Genomic DNA, 27588 nt, shown 5'->3' with positions numbered 1-27588 from the left:
TGCAATTCCAGGACCATGAGAGCAAGTCATTCTATTCCGCCTTTGCCGGTACGGCCGCGGGGTGGGGAGCCTCCCGCACCCCCCCGGCCCGATGTTTGGGAACCAGTTCCATTGTCGTCTCCTTGGCTGTGGTTGGACCGCTGGTGTCTCTTCGAGCGGTCGTCCGTGCGCCAACCCTCAAGCCAGTCGCGAGCCGCCTCCGGGGAATCAAAAAACCACACTTTCTTGTCTGCCACTACTCGCAGTCGGGCCGGGAAGAGCATCGAGTAGGGCAGCTCCTTTTCCCTCAGCGTCTTTTTAATCTCAAGGAACGTTCTTCGCTTTCTGGACACCTCGGCCGTGTAGTCTGGAAAGAAGGCAATCCGTGAGTTCTGGATCTGAATAGCAGGTGCCACTCTCGCCGCTTGTAGGATGGCGTCGCGGTCTCGGAAGTTGAACAGCCTTGCAAGGATCGGCCTCGGCGGTCCTCCAGGTTTAGGCTTTCCTCCCGGGACCCTATGTGCCCTTTCCACCGAAAAGAAGTTGGAGAGACCCTTCGGTTGGAGTCTGGTGTTGATCAGGTCCTCCACATAGAGGTCAAGAGCGCCCGTGTCCTCCGAATAGAGGCATTTTTTAACAATGCACATGCATTTTGAAAGGAAATTCTCTAAAGGAAGCAAATTGACATCACAAAATACTAAAAACGGTATTGCAGACATAGCAATCTATTTGTATAAATCCAACCAAAAAAGCTAATGCTGCCTCTTACGCGTTTTTCAAAGCTACTTGCCTCTAATCAAGAAGAAAGCATCATTTTTGGACGGAGCTATTGTGAAGTGAAGAAATGATTCTAATGGCAGAGCCCTTATTCAAATAGCCCTTAAATTATGGTCTGCAATTTCAGATGTGCAGTTAGGAGCCAACACTATTGCAAGAAGGGTTTTGGCATTATCAGCAAGCATGATAGAGCAGCTAGAGCAAGATTTAAAGATATGCAAATATATTTATTTTCAGTATGATGAATCTGTCGATGCAAAGTTTATGATAGTGGTTGAAGATTTCACAGATAAAGAAGAATTTTGTAACTTTTCTGCCCGTGAAAACCACAACTAGAGGAGTTTACTTTGTTAATGATGTGAGAATTATTTTGCTAAACAAAAAGTCCCATTGGAAATGTTAGTGGCAATAACTGATGGTGCACACACAATGGCATGGCCTCATTCTGGTTTCATTGCCAATTGTAAAGCATATCTTGAATTCCTTCCATTAATCAACTACCATTGTATGATATACTAGCAGCCCGTCCCGACGTTGTCCGGGTATACACACGCCCACAACCGAGTCCTGTGAACGCTTGTTTTGCAGGATTTCCACGCCCCTTTTTGCCGAATGCCTGTTGAATGCTGCGCCGATTGCTGTATGGCCACGCCCCACATGCCCACAACGGAGCCCTGTAAACGCTTGTTTTACCTGATTTCTGCCCCCAGATTTCTGCCCCCAGCACAATGCACATGCTTGTTTTACCTGATTTCCGCCCCCAGATTTCCACCCCCAGCACAACGCACACGGCCACAAGGAAGTACTAACACGTAGCGTTGGCCACGCCCCCACATGCCCACAACGGATCCCTGCAAATGCTTGTTTTACCTGATTTCCGCCCCCAGCTTTTACCTGATTTCCGCCCCCAGATTTACGCCCCCAGCACAAAACACATAGCCACAAGGAAGTACTAACACGTAGCGTTGGCCATGCCCACAACGGATCCCTGCAAACGCTTGTTTTACCTGATTTCCGCTCCCAGCACAATGCACACAGCCACAAGGAAGTACTAACACGTAGCGAATGCCGCGCCCATCGCTGTATGGCCACGCCCCCACCACAACGCACACGCCCCCAGCACAACGCCCAAGCAGAACGCCCAAGCCCACAATGGACTACTTTGCCACTAAGGTTCTTTTACCCTTCGAATGTATATGGTGGCCAGCTGTATAGCCTATGTCCATCTGCTGCAACTGTCCTTTCCAATGCTGTATTGGGTGTTGTGATTGGTGCTGTGGATCCTGAGATTACCCGCCTCAAAGGTTTGGGCTCTCTCTTTATTATATTAGTATAGATTAACAGGAAATTTGTAGCACAGTAATGGGGTTTGATCATGTGATCATTCCTGTTAAAATGACTGATTCAATTTGGGCTAAGGCGAGGCAGCACCAAAGTTTTTAGTTATTCTTTGAAGAGATATCAACCAAGTATGGTGACCTTTTTACGGCTCACTCAGATCTGACGTTTAGTGAGGGGAAATTTACCATGTAGATTCCTTTCACTATTGCTAGAAGTGAAAGCTTTAGAAATTAAGATATCACTCAGTTCCTAAGCACTGTGCGGTAGCTTGATTTGGAATTTATGACAGGTGTAACAGAAAAATTAAAGTCTGGAACTGTGAATTACAAGGTAAAAACAAGGCATACGTCAGCATGATTAGGTTTGTAAAAACATCAAAATCTAAACTTAACCTTTTTATACAGCATGTGTCGTAAAGGAAGATGAAGCACTTTCCCGTGGTGCTCCAAATTATTAAGGAAAACAAAGCTGAGGCTGAGCTCCTGGACATTGAGAAACACAATAGTCTCCTGATGAAGCTTATTCAAGAGTTCACTGACCGATTTAGTGATTTTAAGCAACTGGATGATGATAGCTTAACACCCCTTTATGGAAGTGGATGTTAATGACATTTTTTAACCAAATAACGTGCTGGTTAACCATGACTCTACCAATATGGGTATGGAGATTGTCACTCTTCAAAATGCAGATGAATTGAAAGCAAGGAAATTTTACATTAACTACTGGAGTATTGTTGATGCTGAAAAGTACAAAAACATCTTCAGAGCTGCGATTAAACTTTCTTCCTCTTCTTTGGCTCCACTTATCTCTGTGAAACAGATTTCTCTGATACCAACTTTGTAAAATCTAAGTTTCGAACTTGTCTGACTGATGAACATTTGAATGACTGCATCAGAGTTCCTTCTCAGGCTAGACCCCAGATCACAGGGGGTTGGTAGATGACAGGAAGTGTCAGGTTTCTCACTGATATGGTAAACATTTTTGTCTTTATTCATCTTTCAAAGTTGTTCTATTGGTTGAGCAGACATGAACAAAGCGATGAAAATGGACTTAAAAAAAGTAACTGGAGAGAAGAATCTTTAGCATATTTCAAAGTTTTGTATTACATGAACAAGAACAAAGCAAAATTTAGCCGGAGAGACGAATTGTCAGCATCTTTCAAAGTTTTGTTGAACACAATGCTTACTTACAACAAAGTAAAGGGAGCAATGAGAATATAATTGCCAACATAACTAGGGCCATAAAAAATGTAAAGTGAAAATGTAACATAACCTTTTCAGTAATGCAGAGCGGAGGCAGATGCAAGACTTTTCTTCATGCACCACATAGTTGCATAAAACAAAGATGAAGTTAAGCTCATCTGGACATTGACAAACAGTGATCACACCAGAGCTGCAACAGAAGAGTAATACCCGTTTGAATCCATATACTTGTGATTCAGAAAAGTTTTGCACTTGTCTGACTGCCACACGGTGTCTACAAATGACTTCTTCAGAATTACTCTCTCAAATTACCAGATTATACAGCATTAGAGGACATCTTTCAGTACCATATTGAAGGTAAGATTGATTTTCTTATTTGTTTTTTTTAACTTGAGCTGCAGTATAATGAATATTTCTGTGACAGTTATTAACTGAAAGGCCTTGAAGCATCGTGGCAACAAATCAGGCATCATTCTTATTGTTTCCAGCTAGGGAACTCAACATATTTGGTTCAAACATAGTATCTAGCTCCATGGAAATTAGGCTTAAAGTCAACAAAGTTGGGTGTGGGGTCTCTGGGAACAATGCGCAAGTTGCTTTGCCTTTAGTAGCTCACAATGGTTTTTACTGATCAGAAGTAGCTCTTAATACAGAAAAGGTTGGAGACCCCTGATCTAGAAATGTACAGGAGTTACATTTTTGTCAGTTTGTCTAATTTATGGATTATATGTAGCTCATTTAGATATTTATTGAAGTTTATGAAGAAATTAGATAAGAAATTATAAGCAAGATAATGTATTACCTTTATTATATTGCTGCTATTTATTTACTTATGATTGCTATATGTGTTAAATGATTTACATATTGAATATGTTGATTGCATTCATTGAATTTCTTTTTTTTCATATTTCCTGTTTTTTTGTGTGTATTCATTTTCTTGTTGTTTGTACAAATTTCTGACAGCCCAGAAAAATCGGTGTAAGGGACACCACAACACATATTCTGTTCTCTTTTTGCAAATATATGAATTCTGACTCTTTGCCTCTTCAGATACACCAATTATATTCTAGAGACAGAGTAAAGTTAAGACAATGACAAAAACTATGGAATATACATTGAAGTTTGAAATACTACAGTAAAATGTCTGATTCAGGAATGGAATATTTTATAGGGTTGTGTACTGTGAATAGGGGTGGGTGGATTTTCAATTCCGCTGGCAGAGTTGGAGTGATCTAACAAATCTACGTTAGTCACGTAACACGGAATTATTAATTAATTCAGCCAGTGGAATTAAATCAGTCTGGACTACCTTCGTGTTAGGCACAAAGCCCTTTTTGATCCTCCAGCAGTTCTTGTGGATCTTGTACAGATACTGGAGCTCGTCACTGCAGTTGCAGTTGGTAGTAGCTGGCTCCCTGTCCCTTTCGAACACAATCTGGGCCTCAGATATTGCAGCACAGGCAGACGACCACAAGACAGAAGGTTTAACGTTCTATACACACAGCCTGTCGGTGCCCAAGCAGTAACAGAGTTTGTGATGTCATTACTGGGTGCCTCCACGCAATTTGAATGGCACTCTCCAGAAGCTGTGTGTCAATTCTTGTAGTTTGAGACTGAGAATAGCTGAGTATTAGCCATCGTCTGCATAGTATGTTATAAACTTCACATAGTTAATATACATAGAAAGTCTAGGCATGATCCATGCTAGCAAAGAAAGCCGAACACCAATTTTTTTGCAGAGCCTCTCGCATAGTGGGTGTTGTTAATTGTGTAGTGCACATGGGAACTGTATTAACAAGTGACGTTCAGCACCGCTCCTAAGATGGTGCCCACATGGCTTTGCTACACTGCTTTCCAGGAATGAAACCTCTAATTGCCAGTCCCAGGGAGGAACTAGGTGATATGGCAGCAATTGGGTGCACCAAGCCACAAAGATTCTCGCCGACCACCAAACTACTTCTTAGACCCACACCTTGGTTGCGCCACTGAGACATTTAACCCGGGCATGGAGTCTGCACCTAGAAGCGGAGGAAGAGCCCGGGAGCGAGGGCAACAGCAATTAGCCAAGGGACCCAGAGCGACAAGGTAAGACCCAAGCGACTTCTGCTGCCCTTAATTCCTGCAAATTATAGACTTTCTGGGTACCAAGGACTGCATGTCTCCTTTCCCTGGGCACGCAATGGGTATGATTAAGTGCATGCGGTACCTCACTGTGTCATCCGTGGCAGTGTCTCCATGTGCTTGGCAAGTGTTAAAAAAGTAGAAGCGCTGGAACACTTTAAACAAAATCTTACCATAAGCACTGTCGGTAATCATCCCCCACTCTGCTCCTTCGATAATTTCCACAGAATTTTGAAGAAATTCTGCAGAATTTCACAGAATGAAACTCCACCAATTCCAACCACCCTCAATTGTGAAGTGACAATGATGTCTTTATTCTGCATGACGTTTGATGTTTTTGTTATAACGTGCATATTGTTATAGGTTATGGATGGCGTATGTGTAATTATGTGACTTTCGATATGATAGATAGTTAATAAAATGTCCAAAACATTTTAGTTACATTTCTGTATGTGAAATTTATTTGTATGACCCCCTCCTCACCAAGTGTAATACCCACTGTTCCAGTGGAAATGTTTGGAAGTATGAGAGTTGTTAAGGGAAATACAACCCAATCGATAAGATTTATAGCAGGGCCACTGATCTTAAGACGTATGCTCCAATTTTCGTACAATGACAGGAGCAATGATGATATGTAGTCCTATTTTTAGATTGCCATATCCCAACTATTTTAGATTAAATGGATGAAATTAATATTTCGGTATGATTCACTATAAAACACTATATGTAATACTATTTATTTATTGTTACGAAATTCATTAAGGTGCCCTAATCCTCAATTGAAAACTATGTAAATAATATAAAATACCAAATGTAAGGAAGCACAATAGCTTTAAAAACACAACACAATACAGGAACAAGAATCTGCTCCCAGTAAAAAGTTTAAAAATATCAGATTTTGTTACAGACAAAAATAATTTAAGACATTGATTTATACTCAAAGTGCCAAAGTGCAGGTGCTATTTAGAACATGTGGAAACACACTTAAAGTGCTAAAGTGTCGTAATGTCATAGCGCTGGGAACTGTATCAATGAGTATAGACCTTCATTCGGCTAATGAATCAGTTTGTTGGAAGCCTAGCAATGTATGTATGTATGTATGTATTTGAGCTTGTAAAGCGCACTGCTACCCGTCCTTAGGTTTCCTGGCGCTGTATAACTCTGGGGAACCCGTCCTGGCTTTCCCTGTGGGATGGTGCCTGCTGGGAGTCCCCAAGGTGGAGCCAGGCATCCCCGGAGTTGATGGGGCCGTTGTGGAGATTAGGCAAGCTAATGCCCAGAGTTGCCGAGTGGAACCCCTGATTAGAGTAAGCACCGAAGCGAGAGTTATCGAGTCCGCTGACCCAGTCCAAGACCCTGCCGCGTCGGGAATTGAACCCTGGTCCCAGGTTGACTTCTGCTCCCGGGTCTGCCGCCTCTAACCAGTGAGCCACACTACTCCACTAACTAGGTAAAAGATTATATGACGTATGTTTGCACTCATATTACCAATGCTGTTGAGCACATATGTCTGATAAAAGTGTCAAGTTTCATATTGTAGCACTAGGCGATGTTCCAGCTAGTGTGGACCTCACATTTGACTAAGGGACCAGTTCGTTGGCAAGTACTCAGCTGAAGGTGTGTCTTTTTACTGCAAGGTCTATAAATGTAATCACCTGAAAGTTGAGCATAGTATTGGGCCCCAATGTAGCACTCTATTATGGCTTGTCTGCAACCCAGCACATGCAAAAATCGGGAGAAGGAGGGAAGAGGGAAAATAAGGTTGTATCTCACCCTAGAGTCAACCTTGTATCATCTAGGGTGGGCCCATTGGATATAGAGGAAAGACCTTTTTTTTAAATGAACTTTCACTCACTGGATGTGATCCAGTAAGATACTTCATCATCGAGTTCTTCCCAACCTTCTGAGGCACTTTTTGAGGAAAAAGGTGTGGGATCTATGTGAGATCATCTTTTAATTGCTTAGGTGGTACTCAAATCAGTATTTTATTCACAGGTCCGTCTGGCAAGGGCGCAACTTAGTATCAAAGATAACTCCTTTGGGCACTGGTTTGGTTAAAGGACCAAGTTGGACTGTCCACCAGCTATCTGTCCAGAATGAGGGATTATTCCCTAACACCAAAACCTCAGTCTTGGATGAATTCTACTTCAGACAATTGTCTGTCATCCAATTGTCTGTCATCCAATTGGTTGTATGGCTCATACAGTCATAAAAACTAATGGCTGTCAGGCTGGATGGACTGCTCACAGAGACAATAATCTGTGTATTGTCTGCATAGAATACAAGGGCAAAGCCATAACTTTTTACTAGTCTGCCAAGGGGTGTAACATAAAGGTTAAAAAGTGTTGGGCTCCATAGCTCCCTAACACAACTTTCTGACACCGTTTAGACAGGAAGGTACTGAGTAGGGAGAGCGCCTTATCCCTGATCCCGATGGAAGCTAGACGGACCCGCAGCAGCTAATGATTAACAGCATCAAAAGCTGCTGATAGGTCTAAAAGGATCAGGGCAGCGCTCCCCGACCGTCTAAAGTCTGTCTGAGCTCCTCCGTAGCTGTAATAAGGGCCAACTCTGTACTATGATAAGCAGGAAATCCGAATTGGGAGGAATCCAGAATAGCATTATCATTGATAAAAGAAGATAGTTCGATGTTAATAGCTTTCTCGATCACTTTAGCAGGGAAAGGGAGTCTCGATATAGGTCTATAGTGGAGAGTCTCCTTAGCATCCAGGTTGGATTTCTTTAACAACGGAAGTATGGAGGCTTTCGTCCACTCCATTGGAAAGTGCCCTGTTGTGAACATGGTGTTAAGAATCACTGTGAGGGGAATAGCTATGATTTCAGGAGACATATGCAGAATTTTTGGGAGGCAGGAATCTGAAGGCGAGGCTGATTTAATCGCACCAATAATTTTTTGTCTGTTCAATTGTTAGGGCAGTCAGGGAATTAAAAGGTCACAACAAGAGTTTGCAGTCAGAAAGGGGTGCCGGCAAATAAACATGATATGCATTATAGATACCTGTACTTTATGGCAGCACCTGCAAGTTAAATTAGTGGTGTCAGTCAACGACCTGGGCATGTAATCCAAAATTGGAAAAGCTCCCAGACGCTGGGACATAAACTGAGTCTTGATCCATTTTGTGTAGCAACTGTCCAGGGTTACTTACCGAACTGTCTGTAGGTGTTTATCATAATCCAAGCATGAAAACCTATTTTTAGCTTCCAAGAAAAATAACTGAACACTGCAAAAGCGGGATTAGTCCCATAACTGTTGTGCTTGGAGAGCTTACAAGCTGCTGGTGAGAAAGTCTCTAAAATTGATTTTTGATCTGGAGACTTTATTTCTTGACATATTAGGTGGTCCTGCGAGGGGGAGCTAGCGGTTTTAAATTAAAAGCAGAAAATATACATATATGTTTACAGAGAGACACACACCTTTAAAATCTTTTCTGGAAGCTCAGGCATTCGTTCCTGTAGCTGGTCAAATGACGCTGACAGGAGCCACTGCAGTGAAGGACTTTTATATAACATCAGTTGAGCCACTAAGGGGTTCACACATGGAAAGGCTAGTAAAGATGTTTCTTCCTGAAAAGAAAAACGGAGAAAAAGTTAGCAGTTTACACCTTTTCATTCATTCTGATAATGTTTTCAAACTATAGTTTGGCTTTTTTTCAGTCATAATGAAAGCTCTCACTTTGCCAATGGTATGTGCCTATTCTGCGCAGGTGCAAGGTAAACATTCCCAACCAATGCACACTTGTTTAGCTTGAGGTTTTGAGCCAAAATACAGGCATAGCACACATAGCACACGGATAGAAATGCAATTATCACATTTATAATATAGCTGTTGCTACCGCATTTTTGCAAATCCAAAGCACTGTAAATATCACCAAACTCAGTGGTAGTTCTTTAGGAAGTTTCAGGACATTATGGGGCGACTATGGCTCAGTTCATATTCTTTGTTCGTCTATGTTCAAATTAACCATCCAGAAAGAGACATTTGTTGGCACATTTTGCAAACTCTGAGTCACAGAATTAGGATCCTCAGATGGAATTTAAGATTGAAGAAAAATTGGTGGTATGGCAGATATTTAGCAGTTGTAAATTAAGGAATAGAAGAGGGAATAGGAGTGTTCCAAGGGGAGGGGAAGTGCATGGTCATTGCAAATGAAAAGAACACCCACTGAATCGTTATTTGTGGGTTTTCACAAACCTTTCCAATTGCTGCTCTGACCCAATTTTTATACTTACATTTTGCTGGAGTTAATGTGCAAATTTGGAGAAAGAAGCACTCAACCACCCACATGTTCACTGTAGAAGTAGGGGAAAGGATTTCCTTCAATTGAGTAAAACAGTTTCCAAGAAGAATAAACAAGCATTCAAAATGCAATAGGTCTCGCCCTTGTTTAAGTTAAAGCAATTCTGTTTGTAATTAGGTGGCTTTTTAGCTTTGCGCTTATTAGTGTTTTTCAAACTTTCATGTACATAATGTGTCTATGTATGTATGTATATATGTATATGTATGCATGCATTTATATTTGTATAGATATGCAGATGTATATATATGTTTATATACGTATGTATATTCACTGAAAAAACCATAGGTTATAGACCATATATAGTTAGGGATTAGCATTTAAAAAACCTTATTTTACTCACACAAAACCATTGAAATTCCATATATAGTTAGTTGCACTAACTATATATCGCGCACCCGCAATCCACTGCTGATGATGTCACATATTACATCATTCATGATATGGTCAGTGACATCACTGATGACATCACTGATGACATCTCAAATGACATCACTGATGACATCATCCAGTGACTGTGTGTTTCTGTAAAGTTTAAATATGTTTTACATATTGAAGAATGAGTAGATGTGTCTGGATGAAGGATTTAGTAGGTGCCTGACTGACTGTATGAGTGAGTGATTAAATGTGTCTCACTGAGTGCATGGGTTAGTGACTAAACTGTCTTAATTTGTGCATCATTATGTCTGTTGTTCTGTAAACTGCTGCATGTGTTGATCAGTAGCTATATGAGTAACTATATGGGTTATTGATTGATTGCCCAAGTATTTGTATGGGAGACTGAGTGTGTGTGTGGCTGGCTGGGAGGTGTGTGACTCTGTGCAGATCAATGTGTACTTGTATCAATGATTGTATAAGAGAGTAAGTATGTGTTAGTATATGTTTCAAAATGTAAGGTGCTCTATGTTTAACTGTATAGATTAGAAAATGGAAGTGTGATTGATTCTTTACAGGACTGACTAGGTGTGTGAATAACTCCATGGATGAGTGACAGAGTGTGAGAGTCTGTATAGGTGTATGAGTGCATATGATAGTGTTGTAAAGATGAGTGATTGTATGTATGAATGATTGTATGGGTAAATGAGTGAATGTGTGTGTAAACATAGGAATCACTGAGTGCGTATGTAGTAACTAGTATTGGTGTGTCAATGGTTTCAAAAATTATACTCTGTATTTAACACTGGGTGTAACAGAGGTTATATTAAAGTGTGAGGAGATGCATTGTATTGTCACATGAATGATATCATCAGTGATGTGGTCATTGATGTCAAATGAGATGTCATCAGTGATGTCATCAGTGATGTCATTTGAGATGTCATCAGTGATGTCATTTGAGATGTTATCAGTGATGTCATTTGAGATGTCATCAGTGATGTCATCAGTGATGTCATTTGAGATGTCATCAGTGATGTCATCAGTGATGTCACTGACCATGTCATGAATGATGTAATATGTGACATCATCAGCAGTGGATTGCGGGTGCGCGATATATAGTTAGTGCAACTAACTATATATGGAATTTCAATGGTTTTGTGTGAGTAAAATAAGGTTTTTTAAATGCTAATCCCTAACTATATATGGTCTATAACCTATGGTTTTTTCAGTGAATTTTCAAGGTTTTGTAAATGCTAATTCCTAACTATATATGGTCTATAACCTATGGTTTTTTCAGTGAATTTCAATGGTTTTTTAATAGCAAATATCATAAGCTGTCGAATGTCAAGTACTTGGTAAGTAAAAACATTTTCGTGTTTATGCACACTGATCTGCTTTGAATGCTGCCCCCCCTCCCCCTCATTTCTATTAGGAGTACTCTCTCTTTGCAGATAGTGAAGGGTAGTTAACGCAGGCCTTTGCCCCCGTTGTAATCCGTCGTGCCTGCTTCTCTCTCCATTTGATTGATTGTTATCCAAGCATTTACTGTTTTAGAATTGTTTCTCTTTGGTTCATTCTCTATTTACAAACAAGCACAGAGTCGCAATACTCTGTTTAGTCTTTGCAGATAGTGAAAAATCGTGTTAAAAAACAAAAGGAATCGAGCAAAATCAGTAGGCCACTAATGGGATCTCTTTTTGACCTCGCTAAAATAGAAACATTAGGAACAACCCCTCATGAGAAATACGAAACTAGTGAGATGAACTGAGCTCCACACCATGATGGCTGCAAGACAGCTCGGCTCCGCCACCCACCCCGCCCAAAATAACGATAAACTCTATGCAAATATTACAAAGATATACAACACACCAGCAAAGTAACAGGGTAAAACATTTTATTAAATAACTATTTACATAACTATTTTATACTTTTTGTTGCCCGATCCGGCTAGCTCAATCGATCGAGCATGAAACTCATGCACTCTGATAATTCAAAGTTTTGAGGAGTGCTTGTAACACTGTCTGAAGCCTATTTGCACTTGCTACAGCTTCACTATTCTCAATGTAAGTGGGGGCTGTTTGAGGACGTGACTGCATTTGAAAACAATGTGATGCGGTGCCACCCTGAACCGCTTGACGGAGGCCCCCGAGGGACGGTGTCATGGCGCGGACTCGGAGGGGGCGCTTGGCTCCGGCCCCCTCCGCAAGTCGTGTTGCCCTGGTGTGGCCTGAGATCGCCCCCGACATAGGTGGCCGGCTCCCGGGGTCAAGCGGAACTTTTTGCCTTTTGGTGACTCTTCCATTCTTGACCTTGTCCCACAATCCGTTTCACCTAAAGACACGCTGTAGTGGGGCGCCCCTTTACCGTTTCAGTTGCCATTCCGCCCGCTTTTGCTACACTGTGCCTCTTCCGCTATTCAGCTGTTTACCGCCTGCTCTTTTGACTACAGCGTCTCGCTCACCATGTACTTGAGTTGCTCCCGCTCTTGCGGTGCAGCGATAGGCGGCTGCCACAGGACTCTCAAAATGGCGGCCGGCTCTTCAGATTTGGGCGTGGTCCACTAAAATAGGCCTGCAACACCTTGGAACTCGGACGCTTGTCTGCTAGAGCTTGGGCTCCATTCTCGAAAGCGTCCCCTCAGCCTTGAAGATTCTACAAAAGTCTTGGGGCCCCCGACTCCCGCAGGCTTCTGGTGGGGAGCGGCTAGCATGATTGCTCGTGGAATGGCCACGACGGAGCTACGAAATGGTGGTGCTCTCATGCTAACGCCAGCTTCAGTCTGAAACATCCAGAAACACTGTAGACTACCAATTCGATCAGTTCCGGTAGCGCCCCAACGTGACCCGGTAGAGAAGAACTTGCCCTCCCCTCTTTGACTGATGGTTCTTGTTGCCCGTCCCTTCTGTTGTCATTTAACAGAACTATTTAGCCTGCTGAAAGGGGTTGTGTTCCGACCGCTGGTTGGTGGAGACATTTTGACTATATTCTGGACCTGCGTTGTCGCGTAATGCGTCATATGACGCGCAGCGTTAGCGCATCCGGAAGTGCTCCGGTGCGCGAAGCGCAGCTTCCCGGAAGCGATCTGGGGCGCGGCGCGCAGCGCGTAACGTAAGCATAACAGGTCATGTGACTTGTTAATAAAACTTTTCATTGGTTCATTTTACTTTTCTTATTCTAATGATGAAAGGCTTGGTCATATGACCTAAAAATTACGCTTTTTATTACTTTCGAACATTATTTTTTCTTAAACATATGTTATAATGTTCCAGGCTAATGTACTTTCCCGGAAAATTTACAACTGTCCTGCAAGTAAAATATATTCCTTTTTCGAGAAAAAGGGCGTTTCTTCGTCCCATGACAGAGCCGTTGAGCAAAAGAGGCTCGGCCTGCTGTCTTAGTCGCCGATACGCCTGAATATCAGATTCTTATCGATCACTTTATGTTGCAGAAGTAGAAACACAACAGCCCTTGACCATTTATCTTTACTGCGTTCCTGCGTATTATACCTTTTACCCTTCATGTAATTGGACTGCTTTATTTCACTTGCCTTTTACTGATTCTAAAACAGTGACTATTATTAAAAACTTTACCAATGTAAATACTACTACCATGTTTTCTTTTAAAAACCTTTATTGTGAAAATGTCAGTATACAAATACGGGCCTATAACCACGTGGGCCGGCCACAGAGCAAACTGTAATCATATATGATGAGTAGACATTTACACTGTAGAGGAACGTAACGGGCAGGCCATTAGGTTGCAAGAACTAAGGTGTCTAACAGTTGCGGAATCGGTGGACGTACATTTTATAATTAAAATACGACAGAGCCAGTTACAATAAAATTATCTAGATTTACATTTGCGGGCAAGTACCATGGGTGACGTTAATTCGAACTTTCAATAGTACAGTAATCAATAACACATCAGAACTTAATATCAATAGGGATGTCGAAATATTCAATCAATTCTCGTCCCCGCCCGCCATGTGCTTCAAAACTGCATACGTATCTCGTGATTTCAAGGTTCAGCAACCAGTACACAACAAGGAGTTACGAGTCCCATTTATTCCGGCGCCATTTTGGGCGAGGACGGGCAGGTCCAGGATATAGTCAAAATGTCTCTACCAACCATCGACTATGATGATGTTCATATGCTGTATTTATTAGAGTAACACTCATCTGTCCACATGAAATTAATTTGCCACTATCTAAACATGTCATTTTAATCTTTCCAAAGTTCTTCTAAATATTTGGGACCGTTTCCCTTGCCTCTGATGCTGTCAGTGCCACTTCTTTGGTGAATGTACTGGTAGGTCGGGGGTTCTCCTCCAAATCTCTCTTTTGTGCAGCACTATAATTAATCGGTGCCACCTCTCCATATGACGATGCATGGTATAGTTACCATAACTATATTTTTTTTCGGTTCCTCTGAGAGTACATCGTGGCAGATGAGGCAGGTAACGTACCGGGCATTTACCTTTTTTGCATGTAGAGGAAAGGAAAAAAAATTCGAGCGTCCGAGTTCTAAGGTGTCCCAGGGCCATTTTAGTGGACCAGGCCCAAATCCAAAGAACAGGCCGCGATTTTGAGAGTCCTGTTGCAGCCGCCTGTCGCTGTAGCATCAAGAGCGGCCGAAACTCAGCTGAATGGCAACTGAAACGGTAAAGGGGCGCCCCACTACAGCAGACGAGCCTCCACCTGGGAAGGCCCGTTCACGCCGCCTCCCCACCCCCCCCCTTCGGGCACCCCACGCCGTTATTCGGAGCAGGATTGTAGGATGGCCACACCAGTGTGGCAACTTGCTAGACACCACCTCGGTGCCAACCGAATCTCAGCGCCTTGTGGTGTCTTCTATTCAGAAAATATTGTTGTGCTGCCTTCAGCCTATTCGCCACAAGTGCGCACGCAACTCAGCTGCATAGCGAGTGAAACACCAAGGGGCGCCCCACTGCAGCCGAGGAACCTTCATCTTGGGGGCGACGCACAGCATCACATTGCTTTCCAATGCAGTCAGATCCTCAAACAACCCCCACTGACTGACGCGAACTCACAGGCCAACGGAGCGCCCCACGCCGACTTTCGGCGCAGCATTGTAGGATGGCCACACCAGTGCGGCAACTTGCTAGACACCACCTCGTTGCCATCCGGATCTTGGCGCGTTGCGCTGCCTTTGGCCCTATTCGCACATCGGTCCGCTACTGACGCCATCTCACAGGCCAACGGGGCGCCCCACGCCGACTTTCAGCATTGTAGGATGGCCACACCAGTGCGGCAACTTGCTAGACACCACCTCGGTGCCATCCGTATATTGGCGCGTTGTGCTGCCTTCGGCCTATTCGCACATTGGTCCGCTACTGACGCCATCTCACAGGCCAACGGGACGCCCCACGCCGACTTTCAGCATTGCAGGATGGCCACACCAGTGCGGCAACTTGCTAGACCCCACCTCGGTGCCATCCGGATCTTGGCGCGTTGTGCTGCCTTCGGCCTATTCGCACATCGGTCCGCTACTGACGCGAACTCACAGGCCAACGGGGCGCCCCACGCCGACTTTCAGCACTGTAGGATGGCCACACCAGTGCGGCAACTTGCTAGACACCACCTCGGTGCCATCCGGATCTTGGCGCGTTGTGCTGCCTTCGGCCTATTCGCACATCGGTCCGCTACTGACGCGAACTCACAGGCCAACGGGGCGCCCCACGCCGACTTTCAGCATTGTAGGATGGCCACACCAGTGCGGCAACATGCTAGACACCACCTCGGTGCCATCCGGATCTTGGCGCGTTGTGCTGCCTTCGGCCTATTCGCACATCGGTCCGCTACTGACGCCGCCTCACGTGCCAACGGATTTTCTACGCTTTTTCTACCCTATGCCGCATAACAGGTCATGTGACTTGTTTATAAAACTTTTCATTGGTTCATTTTACTTTTGGTTTCCTAATGATGGAAGGCTTGATCATATGACCTAAAAATAACACTTTTCATTGGATAAAAACTTTTTTTTTTTCCCAAACGATGAAAGCCCCACCTTGTTTCTGGATGTTTCAGACTGAAGCTGGCGTCAGCATGAGAGCACCACCATCTCGTGGCTCCGTCGTGGTCATTCCGCGAGCAATCATGGCAGCCGCTCCCCACCGGAAGCCTGCAGGAGTCGGGGGCCCCCAAGACTTTTGTAGAATCCTCAAGGCTGAGGGGACGCTTTCGAGAATGGGGTCCAAGACCTAGCAGACAAGCGTCCGATTTCCAAGGTGTCCCAGGGCCATTTCAGTGGACCAGGCCCAAAAAGGAAAGAGCCTGCCGCCATTTTGAGAGTCCTGTGGCAGCCGCCTATCGCTGCACCGCAAGAGTGGGCGCAACTCAGCTGAATGGCGGATTTTGACACAGTGTACCAAAAGCGGGTGGAATGGCAACTGAAACGGTAAAGGGGCGCCCCACTACAGCAGACGAGCCTCCACCTGGGGAGGCCCGTTCACGCCGCCTCACCCCCCCCCCCCCGGGGCGCCCCACGCCGTTATTCGGAGCAGCATTGTGGGATACCAAAACCAGTGCGGCAACTTACTTGACATCGCCTGGGTGCCATCCACATCTCAGCGCGTTCTGCTGCCTTGGGACTATTCGCACAACAGACCGCTACTGACGAGCCACCCCCCGGGACGCCCCACGCCGTTATTCGGAGCAGCATTGTAGGATACCCAAAACCAGTGCGGCACCCAGGCAACATCACCTGGGTGCCGTCCAGAACTCAGGACGTTGTGCTGCCTTGGGACTATTCGCACAACCGACCGCTACTGACCATTGTTCCTTCTTTTTTCCTAAAAATGTTTAAATGTTTTTACTGTTTTTGTTGCGTTGTTTATATTTATAAGTTATTAAAGTTTTATAATCCTACTACTTTGTTGGAGTGCTATATATTTTTAATGTGACACATAATTGTAAAAACTTTGATGTACAAAGAGGCATCCCTGGAATCTTCCGCTTCAGGCTCGGTCCCCTCCCCAATCACAATACAGGATGGTTTTCAGATAGTAGGAACGCGTGTGGTGTGACGGATCTCATCGGGTGGGGGCCTTGATCTACTGTAACTCCTTTGAAGAGGGGTGATTCTTTACAGCTGGGGCCATAAAGTACATCTGCAGGGCTACCTGATAGCCTGGGACCGGCCTGGACAATCGGACACAGAGGAAGAGGAGTGTCAGAGGGTGCGGTAGTGAATAGGGCGAAAGGGAGGTGTCGGGCGGGCACAGAGTGTGATTCTCAGGGAAGAGCAGCGCAGATGGGGGGAGGTTTATTGCCCATGCATAAGACAGAGAGCGGGGGTGACCAGTGCCGGGGGGAGATGCTTGCGAGGGTGGGGAGCCATGCTAAGGATCGACAGCATGCAGAGAGTGGGTCTGGTCAAGGCATCTAAAATGGCTGCCGTGCACGACAAAAGTGTGGCATTTGAAAAAAGGCAAGATGGCGCAGACAATGTTTTTCAACACTTCCTGATTTCCTTCGAATCGAACGTTAACAGACGTTATCTCTCCCACACTACCGGTCCCCCTGGGCTTAAACGCCGAGATGGTAGGGACTGCATCCCGTGGAGATAGGCCGAGACGTCACTCAGCAGAAAAAAAAGAAAAAAAAGTCTATAAACATACAATAAGTTAAAAGTCAATCATTCTTGTTTCCTTGTAGTACGCTCCCCAGTCCGCTTCCCGTTACGCTAACCGGGCGCACCCCACCAAAAAAACGATTTTTTTTTTTTTTTTTTGCCCCGCGGAGCCCTTTTAAAGCCTCCACATCAAACCTATGGGGTCAGGGAGGATCTACTATGCCCCCTTATGGTCATTTGCCCCTTCGCTTTGGCCTCCTCTTGTCTCTCGATCCTACCGAGAGACAAGATGGCGGCCGCTCCGTACTGTTTGGAATGTTTACAGACACCGGAGAGCCAATCAGCTTCGCTTCGCAAAGCTCCGTAACGCGAAAAGTACGCGAAACGGAGCGCTACCCGGGACGCTGTCACAGATATATATCTTTTTTGAACGTTAATTTCTCAAAATCCACTGCAGCACATATATTGAGACCCAGCAAAGGCACATCGGGCTACCGGTCCCTACAATTTTGCCAAGTTTCATGCAAATCCATTCACCCGTTCGATTATTTTTTTTTTTTTGCCCCGCGGGCCCTTTTAAAACCTCCACATCAAACCTAGGGGGTCAGGGAGGATCTACTATGCCCCTTTATGGTCATTTGCCCCTTCGCTTTGGCCTCCTCTTGTCTCTCGATCCTACCGAGAGACAAGATGGCGGCCGCTACGGACTGTTTGGAATGTTTACAGACGCCGGAGAACCAATCAGCTTCGCTTCGCAAAGCTCCGTAACGCGAAAAGTACGCGAAGCGGAGCGCTGCCCGGAGCGCTGTCACAGATATATATCTTTTTTTGAACGTTAATTTCTCAAAATCCACTGGAGCACATATATTGAGACCTAGCAAAGGCACATCGGGCTACCAGTCCCTACAATTTTGCCAAGTTTCGTGCAAATCCATTCAGCCGTTCGAGCTAAAAGTGAGTCCAACCGCCCTATGGAAATTAACATGGGAAAAACGCGTTTTGGAACCCCCCTTTTTTCTCGGCCCCCCCTTGACGAACCCCCCCAAATTTTCAGGGGCTGCTCAGAAACAAAATGTTCCATTTTCCTGAAAATTTCAGCCAATTCCGTCCACAAACGCCAAAGTTATTAGACATAGAATTTTCAAAAATCCCATAGAGAAAAAATCTTAACTATATATACCTACTGGCGACCGCCAGTAGGTAATATAAACACACATATATAAATGCATATATATATATACATATGTGAATATGTGTGCGTGTAGAGAGAGGTAGAGAGTAGTTGAGAGAGTAGTAGAGTGAGTAGTAGAGAGTGAGTAGTAGAGAGTGAGTATTAGAGAGTAGTAGAGAGTGAGTAGTAGAGAGGAGAGTAGAGATTAGAGTAGAGAGTAGTAGAGAGTGAGTAGTGGAGAGTAGTAGAGAGTAGTAGAGAGTGAGTAGTAGAGAGCAGTAGAGAGTGAGTAGTAGAAAGTTAGTAGAGAGTGAGTAGTAGAGAGTAGTAGAGCGTGAGTTTTAGAGAGTAGTAGAGCATGAGTAGTAGAGAGTAAGTAGTAGAGAGTAGTAGAGAGAGAGTAGTAGAGAGTGAGTAGTAGAGAGGAGTAGAGAGTAGTATAGTAGTAGAGAGTGAGTAGTAGAGAGTAGTAGAGAGTGAATAGTAGAGAGAAGAGTACAGAGTAATAGAGAGTAGTAGAGAGTGAGTAGTAGAGAGTAAGTTGTAGAAAGTAGTAAAGAGTGAGTAGTAGAGGGTAGAAGAGAGTAGTATAGAGTGAGCAGTAGAGAGTGAGTAGTAGAGAGTAGAGATCAGAAGAGAGTAGAAGAGAGTAGTAGAGAGAGAGTAGTAGAGAGTGAGTAGTAGAGAGTGAGTAGTAGAGAGGAGAGGAGAGAGTAGTAGATAGGAGAGTAGAGAGTAGTAGACAGTAGTAGAGAGAGAGTAGTAGAGTGAGTAGTAGAGTGAGTAGTAGAGTGTGAGTAGTAGAGAGTGAGTAGTAGAGAGTGAGTGGTAGAGAGTAGTAGAGAGTAGTAGAGAGAGAGTAGTAGATAGTGAGTAGTAGAGAGTAGTAGAGAGTGAGCAGTAAAGAGTGAGTAGTAGAGAGTGAGTAGTAGAGAGGAGAGTAGAGAGTAGTAGAGAGAGAGTAGTAGAGTGAGTAGTAGAGAACGAGTAGTAGAGCGTGAGTAGTGGAGAGTGAGTGGTATAGAGTAGTAGAGAGTAGTAGAGAGAGAGTAGTAGAGAGTGAGTAGTAGAGAGAGAGTAGTAGAGAGTAGTAGAGAGTAAGTAGTAGAGAGGAGATTAGAGAGTAGCTGAGAGTAGTAGAGAGTGAGTAGTAGAGACAGAGTAGTAGAGATTAGCTAGTAGAGTGAGTAGTAGAGAGTTAGTAGTAGAGACTAGTAGAGAGTGAGTAGTAGAGTGAGTATTAGAGAGTGAGTAGAGAGTGAGTAGTAGAGAGTAGTATAGAGTGAGTAGTAGAGAGTAGTAGAGAGTGGGTAGTAGAGAGTGGGTAGTAGAGAGGTAGTAGAGAGTGAGTAGTAGAGAGGGAGTAGTAGAGAGTAGTAGAGAGAGAGTAGTATAGAGTAGTAGAGAGTGAGCAGTAGAGGGTGACTAGTAGAGAGTAGTAGAGTGAGTAGTAGAGAGTGAGTAGTAGAGAGTAGTAGAGAGAGAGTAGTAGAGTGAGCCAAATGCGATGCAGTGCACGCAACTAAATTCATTTTATTTATTTTTATGTTTACTTACCTGTAATCCCTGCCCCTCCCCCTCCCCCCCCCCCCGGTTCACTTCCTGGCAGGACTCCCACGACTGACCGCTACTGGTATTATAGGAGATTCTTCGGGAAAGTAATGATTTGTAAATGTTTCTTCGCTATATGTAGCTAGAAAAAGTAAAATTAATTATAGAGAGTTTTTTTTCTAACATTTCGCAATGACACGTTGTTTTATATGTTATATGTGGTTCTTCTCAAGAGCAGAGTGGAGGGAAAACGTTCCTAATTCGTACTGTGGCACTTGATCACCACAATCAGTTTAGATTGTGAATCGATTAGTGGGTTAGTATAGCATAACATTATTTAGGAAGTTTTAATTCACTATGCAAGTTAAATATGATGGTGGGATCTTGGTAGAGGTAATTTTCTAAATGCATTCTGACTCAATAATATGACAATAACCAAATATTTTTTAACTAAATTTAAAGTGTAATGTAATAAGGTAATGTAATATATTTTAATGTTTAAGTTAAAGGCAATGTAATGTAAAGTGAATAATTTTAATCAATTACTTCACTATACATTAAAAAATAAAATACTAAAACATTTGTATAAACACTTACATTAAAATAGTTACATTAAAGTAAATGTAAAAACAATAAATATATATCAAACAAAATTATGTAATTAACTTTAAATTTTAACAGGAACAAATGAGTTAATTTAATTTAATACTTCAAATATACACATTAAACATAAAACTACATTTATACATATTTTAAACAACAATATTACCATGTTTACTTTTTTTTAAATAACAGCAAAAACAATGTTGACATATCTAAAATATAATTATAAACAAATTAAATGTAAATATTTTCCTAAAAATATATAGAAAAAACTAATGATTAAACAAATTAAGACAGAGAAGAAAATAACAATACTAAAATAAATATAAAACCATAGTTCACAGACAATTACATAAAGTATTATACCTTGCAAAATCTAAGTTTACTATTCCCACTACATCCTATAAATCAGTAGAGTAAGTGCAGAACTCAGAGGGGTTACATTTACTACTCCCACTCTAGGAGAGAAAGGAAAATATTGAAATGCGGAGGGGTTCAATTTACAAATCACACTCCAGTAAATGTAACAGTAGGGAAAGAAATGGACCCCGGAGGAGTCAGATTAACTGTTACCACTCTAGTCTAAGCAATAGTAGGGAATGTGTTGGACTAAGGCGAGGTCAGTTTCACTAATCTCACTCCAGTTTATGCAACAGTAGAGAATGTGTTGGACTGCAGAGGTGATAGATTTACTATTCCCACTCTAGTCTAAGCAGCAGTAGGAAAAGTGTTGGACTCCCAAGGAGTTACATTTACTATTACCCCTCCTGTCCAAACAACACCAAGGAAAAAAGTAGGACTTCGAAGGAACTATAAATAACATTCCACATCCTAATAATTATATACCTAATATATAAAGATATAATAGATTTTAACAAAACTACTCCATATTTTGAATAATGAAAAAGGTCCTAAGTTTCATAATTAAAAAGAAATAAAAAGAAATAAAAAATTAAAATTAAAACGAATAAAATTCAAACCTAAACAATTTCCCTACCTACCTTAAACAGTACACACCAAAAAATCAGAACTTATATAATAAAGAAAATTATTCTGAAAAAATAAACAATATTAACTTTTAAATACAGTTAACTAAGTATACATTTTAAATAAATAATTATTAAAACATGTACCACTAAATTAATTTAAAATAAATAGTGTACACTTGTTAGACACTCTATAAATACATTCTTATCAATTAATCAGTGGAATGTAAATCAATTAATAAAGATTTTTAAACTTTAAATCATCCCACACAATTCTGCTGCAAAATAAACAAGCCACAATTAAAATATCAATTACTAAATAAACATGCCAACACATAAATATACAGTACAATTTAAAATTAAAATATTAAACAAATAACAAATAATACATTTACATAATTAATAAGCAGTTACATAATTATAAAAATATTCATATACAATATTTTATGTAAATTAACTTCCCACTCAATTCCAATACAAACCTAGCAACCTGCTACAAAAATAAAATAACCAACATTTAAAAAAACTAAGTATACATTAAAAGTAACCAATTAAATGTAAATATGTAACAAAATCATTAATCAATTAAACAATTTACATAATTATTAACCAATAACATTATTTTACTATTTCAAATTCACAATTACATTAATTATAGTTTAATTTACTTCTCACCCTATTCCCCTGTAAACCCAACCCCCCACTACTAGATTATAAAAAACGAATTGAAGGTAAAAATAAATACATTTCAAACTTTACCAAACAAACAATTAAACCACAATGTTAACAACTAAAATTAATATTTTAACTGACCTATATTTAATTAATCTAAAATTATATTTGTTCAACTATATTTGAGTAAACAATATTAAACAAAAGATTACGTATAATGACATTTACCAAAAACAATGTTCTTGGCAAAGATATTCTGTGACATGCTATTTTTGTTTTAGCCATATTCTTGCCACAATATTTAGGTATAATGATATTTACAACTCATTATTTTGTACAATCACCAGCGATCGGGGGAACAACATTATCATAATTACAGTGCAGGTATCCTTCAAAGTACAATTTTAACAGGTAAAAAGAAATGTTCTAGTGACAACCCTACTTTCTGTACTCTTTGTGACCCATAAAACTGTGATTTTAGCACAACGTTGACACTTGATCAGCACTGCTATATATAAGAGATATTGGCCTGCAAATTGCACTGCAAGATCTAAAAATGTCCAATTACAAGTCAATTTAAAAAAAAGCTTATTTAAACTGAATCGCTTAAATTGGATAAAATGGAATTAGCAGAGAAAAATTATTAATGGTATGTGATTAATTCATAGCAATCCCTGCGTATTCAGCCGTATTTGAATGTTTTTTTTCAGCGAAGTTCAAAAATACATTTTTAACGTTACGTATGGGATTAAACCCAACAAAGGTAGGCAAGCAATCTTGGATCAAGCAGTGACCAGACTTTAACTGTAGACTTTGTGGTTGGCCCCAGGAAACACTAGTCCATATAGTGTGTGTGAGTCCCAAATTGATTAAGCTTCGAAGTACAGTTTTGAGACCTAATTTCTTGGAGAGCGGGGTGAGATCTGCTCATCAGGCTTTAATCATGTCACTATCTGGCGAATCAATTCCATTATTGTGTCATTTGGTAAAAATTGTATTCGTAGTTGAAAAAATGTTTGATACAATAAGGTAGATCTCCAGTATTCTCTATGGTTGTGTTGACCAATAGTATTTTCTGGCTTATAATCTTTATTACTTGATAATAATGCCACAAGGGTGATAATTTGTCTTCTTAAAACAGATGTGCCACTACTATAGTAAATTGATGCATTTTATTATTGTTTTAATATGATGGTCATTGTAATAATCGCATATTAGCACTTTAAAGTAAATTGACGCGCTTTATTATTGCTTCGATATGATGGTAGCTGCAATAATTGCACATTAGAAACTTTTTTATTTTAGGTAATTTAGCATTTTAGCGTTAATGCTTCGAATTACAACATGTGTAAGGTTTCCCAGCTGAAATTAACAGTTATTCGTTAGAATATCTCTTTATTATGCATAAGGAAATAGTATGCTGTGCACGCTTCACCTTTAAAATATAAAATTAGCAACATTATTCTGTTAATATTGATGTTATCTGATTTGATTCCATTTTATTGATAAGATTTTAAAACTGCATATATATAGGACAGTTTCCTATTTTATGTGCTGCAAAGATGTTTTGCTCGTAATTAATTTTTAATGATTAACATAGTTATTAAGATTGTGATGTGAAGTTGTTGTGATTGCAATAATTGTAAGTAATCAAGCAATAAAGATTTATACTACTAGCACTGCTATATATCTTAGTGGGCGAACATAGCCACTATTACAACCTGCGGGCAACCTGAAAGTCATAGGTTTGAGCTGCAGTGGGTCCACTCTGCCTAGTATCCTTCAGAGGTCGAAATGAGTATCACTACCTAATTGTTAACAGTGCTTTTACACAAATCTAATCACTAAAACTGTTCAATAAAGGCAAACAGATCAGTAAAAATGATGATACAAAACTATAACAAAAACACATTTTTCCCATTTAATTTGCATTTTTTAAAAATACGGTAATTCTCAGTTGAGAAAGGGATTTTACCTGCATACACGCTTTAGTGCTTGTATATTTATTATAAAAACGCTTATGCTCACGTATGCCTTAACGTGTGCAGTCACATTTTATTAATCTTCTGCAATTTTTCAACCAGCTTAAAGACCACTAAAGCCTTAGAATTGTTGCACATTTGCACACATTTTATATTAGCCATATTTTTGTTATTCCATGCCCAACTCTGCACATTTCTGCTGAAGCATGCTAGCAAAGCATATCCTCGTTCTGTAGTTGGCAGAAGGTAGCGAGGATTTTAGAAAATAGTAGACTCAGCTCTTTTAGTGTTAACAGTATCTCTAGCCCATCGTCTTCTTTCATTCCTTATCTCTGGCCATCGTCTTCTCACATTCCTTATCTCTCGCCCATCATCTTCTCACATTCCTTCCCACTGTAGTGTCCTAGCTGACACTGTTAAGGGTTAACCATGTATGCCTACACTGAACACCCACCCACCACTGATGTCACGACATCACGTGACACAGTTAATAAAAGGAGCCGAGCGCACGTGCTCGTGGCTCACTAACCCACTGTACCACTGGTGTCTGTGTCGCAGTTCTTCTAGCATGTGGGCCTAGGGCCCACGACTATTACAATGGCGACGAGGGAGTGTTTCGGACTCCACGCGACGCAGCCACTGCTAAAAGGGGGAGAGAATCCTGCCCGAGCGAAGGGCACCCCCAGAGGAAGCAGCGCCGGCCGCCGAGTGCCCACGGGGCGTGAACCTTGCCCCGGGCCTAGCCTTTGATAAGGAGGTGATCGGGAGCTGACCCCGCACCTCTCCGGCCCCGCCGACTGCTGCTGTGCTGAGGGAGGCGTTCCTGCGCCAAGCGGACCGTGCGGTGCCCACCCGCATCAGCCGCGACTGCCCCGGTGAGGAGCGACCGGAGCGGAGCGCTGACCGGGCGGAGCCCACTCGCCACGGCCGCAGCTGATCACGAGGCCCGTAGGCCAGAGGCGAGCCCGGGTGATGTGAATGGCCCGGAGGGGTCGCGGATGCCAGAAGCGACCCCCCCTCATGCAAACGCACCAAGCGGGCCTCGCCGGGCGAGAGTGTGCCCCCAATAAACTTACATTAAAGCAGCGCCAGCACCCCTACACTGCCCCGGCAAGAAGGGGAGAAGACTGTTTGCGACCTATGAGCTATGACTCTTATGCTCCCCGCACCAGGAACACGATCCCGGGCCCCCGCGGCGGCAGGGGACGAGAGAAAAGACTGCATGCAGCAGGTCCGGACGGCAAACGTGCAAGTGAGCCAGCCCCCCCTCCTCCTGAATAGACAAGATATCTGAAACGCTTACCGGGGGGGAGGAGGAGGCCTCTGGCGATGTGAGTGCATGGCAGGCAGCATTCACCGGAGCACGGAGGTGTCAGCAGCTCTGGGGCATCAGGCTTTGCAGGGGAGGCAGCACCTGCCACGCTACGAGCTGCCCCCCATTCCTCTGCCACAACAGGTCGCCCTCCTCGGGCAAAACAGAGCAACAAATTCCACGGAACCGAGCGAGGCTCCAGAGGCAAGGAAAACGGCCGTGATCGGCTATAAACTAACCCAGCACTGCCACCTAGTGGCCGGATTGTGAAAATGCACCCAACAACATGCATTAGCTGTGCAGTAACCGCAATACTGACCAAAATCACTGAGACGTAAAGTGAAATACACAGCATCTGGACAACAGCAGCAACGTGCCAAGAGCGCAGGACTAGCACAACACTGCGATGCGCAGAACGGCGCAAGGAGTGAAGAAACTCCCAGCACCAGGAGAAGGACGACAGCAGAAGCGCAGTCCGCAAGAAGCACAGAATTAGCAAACCAGCACAAGACAAGCCAAGGGAAAGCCTACAGAGGTGAAGTAAGCCTGCAGTGACGCGGACGAAGACTGAGACCCATCATCATCACGGCTGAAGTGACGCCTGTGGCCACAGGTGCTCACCGCAATCGCAGAAGAAGACAACCTCACGCTGGACGTCGAGGGAAAGCCAGAAACGTCTACTGCAAGCAGCAAGTTTCACAGGCAACCGACTGGAAGAGCGCAAGTGTACCCCGGACGCGGACAGTACAAAACAGCGCCTGAAAGTAAGGAAGCCACACCCAAAGCACCAGAAGACGTGCGAGGCAAGTACCCAAGTGTGAAGAAGAAAAGTGCGACACGCAAGTGGAAAAGCAACAACGCCAAAGAATCAAATGAACCGCAAGGAACAAAGCTACACTGAAGATGTATCACGACGGTACCAAGTGAAGCAAGAACTTGCCACTACACTGCACACTGACGTGCACCGGAAGAGTAACGCAAAGTTACCCCGCAGCCAAAAGGAGGCGAAACAACCAAGCAAGGTGAACGCCCCAAGAAGCTAAAGAACCTCACCGGAAGCGAGCACAAGAAGTGCATCCACCGGAGAAGGTCCAGGGAGAGGTGAAGCTAACCCTCCGGAAAAGCAGAGCACACGAAGAGCGCAGGAGAAACTGCGCCAACGCAAAAAGCACTGCAGCAGAACTAATAGCGATCCCAACGGTCGCGGATAGCAAGAAGACTCACGAAGAGCAAGCTGTCCACCCCATCTGGTAGAAAAGAAGATCGCCCAAAGAAAAGGATGATCCGACAAGCCAGAGGGGCGCCCAAACAAAAGCCGATCACCCAAAATGATCGCCAGAAATGAAAGAAGAAATTCTGCCAAGACAGGATGAATATGTCCTGCCAGAAGACGTCCGTAAACCGAGTGATCAGAAGACCCGGAGAGACGGACGCAACACCAAGAGTAACTGGAAGTAATCGGAGACAAGAGAGAAGATCGTAATGACCGGTCCAGTCACTGAAGAGTGGAGAGAAGACAGTGTCCTAAAGACAGGACAGGACCCGACAGAATCAGGCAGAGTGCACGCTGCTTGAAGAAGCCTGGTCAGCAAGACAAAGGAAGAAAG

At 42.9% G+C, this 27588-nt stretch overlaps 1 protein-coding gene across 1 annotated transcript in view; it reads right to left on the bottom strand.

Moving 5' to 3' along the window:
* SHOC1 (shortage in chiasmata 1) overlaps window positions 1-27588 on the bottom strand; it is a 1878679-nt gene that overhangs the window by 110245 nt on the left and 1740846 nt on the right. Inside the window, exon 26 of the mRNA XM_078676649.1 lies at window positions 8856-9005. Coding sequence (XP_078532775.1) covers window positions 8856-9005 — 150 coding nt within the window. The remainder of the gene's footprint in view (window positions 1-8855; window positions 9006-27588) is intronic.

This window comes from Lissotriton helveticus, chromosome 2_1 (assembly GCF_964261635.1).
Source record: "Lissotriton helveticus chromosome 2_1, aLisHel1.1, whole genome shotgun sequence".
Taxonomy (NCBI): domain Eukaryota; kingdom Metazoa; phylum Chordata; class Amphibia; order Caudata; family Salamandridae; genus Lissotriton; species Lissotriton helveticus.
Note: the sequence above shows the minus strand (reverse complement) of the source record. Positions and strands in the feature narration are given on the sequence as shown.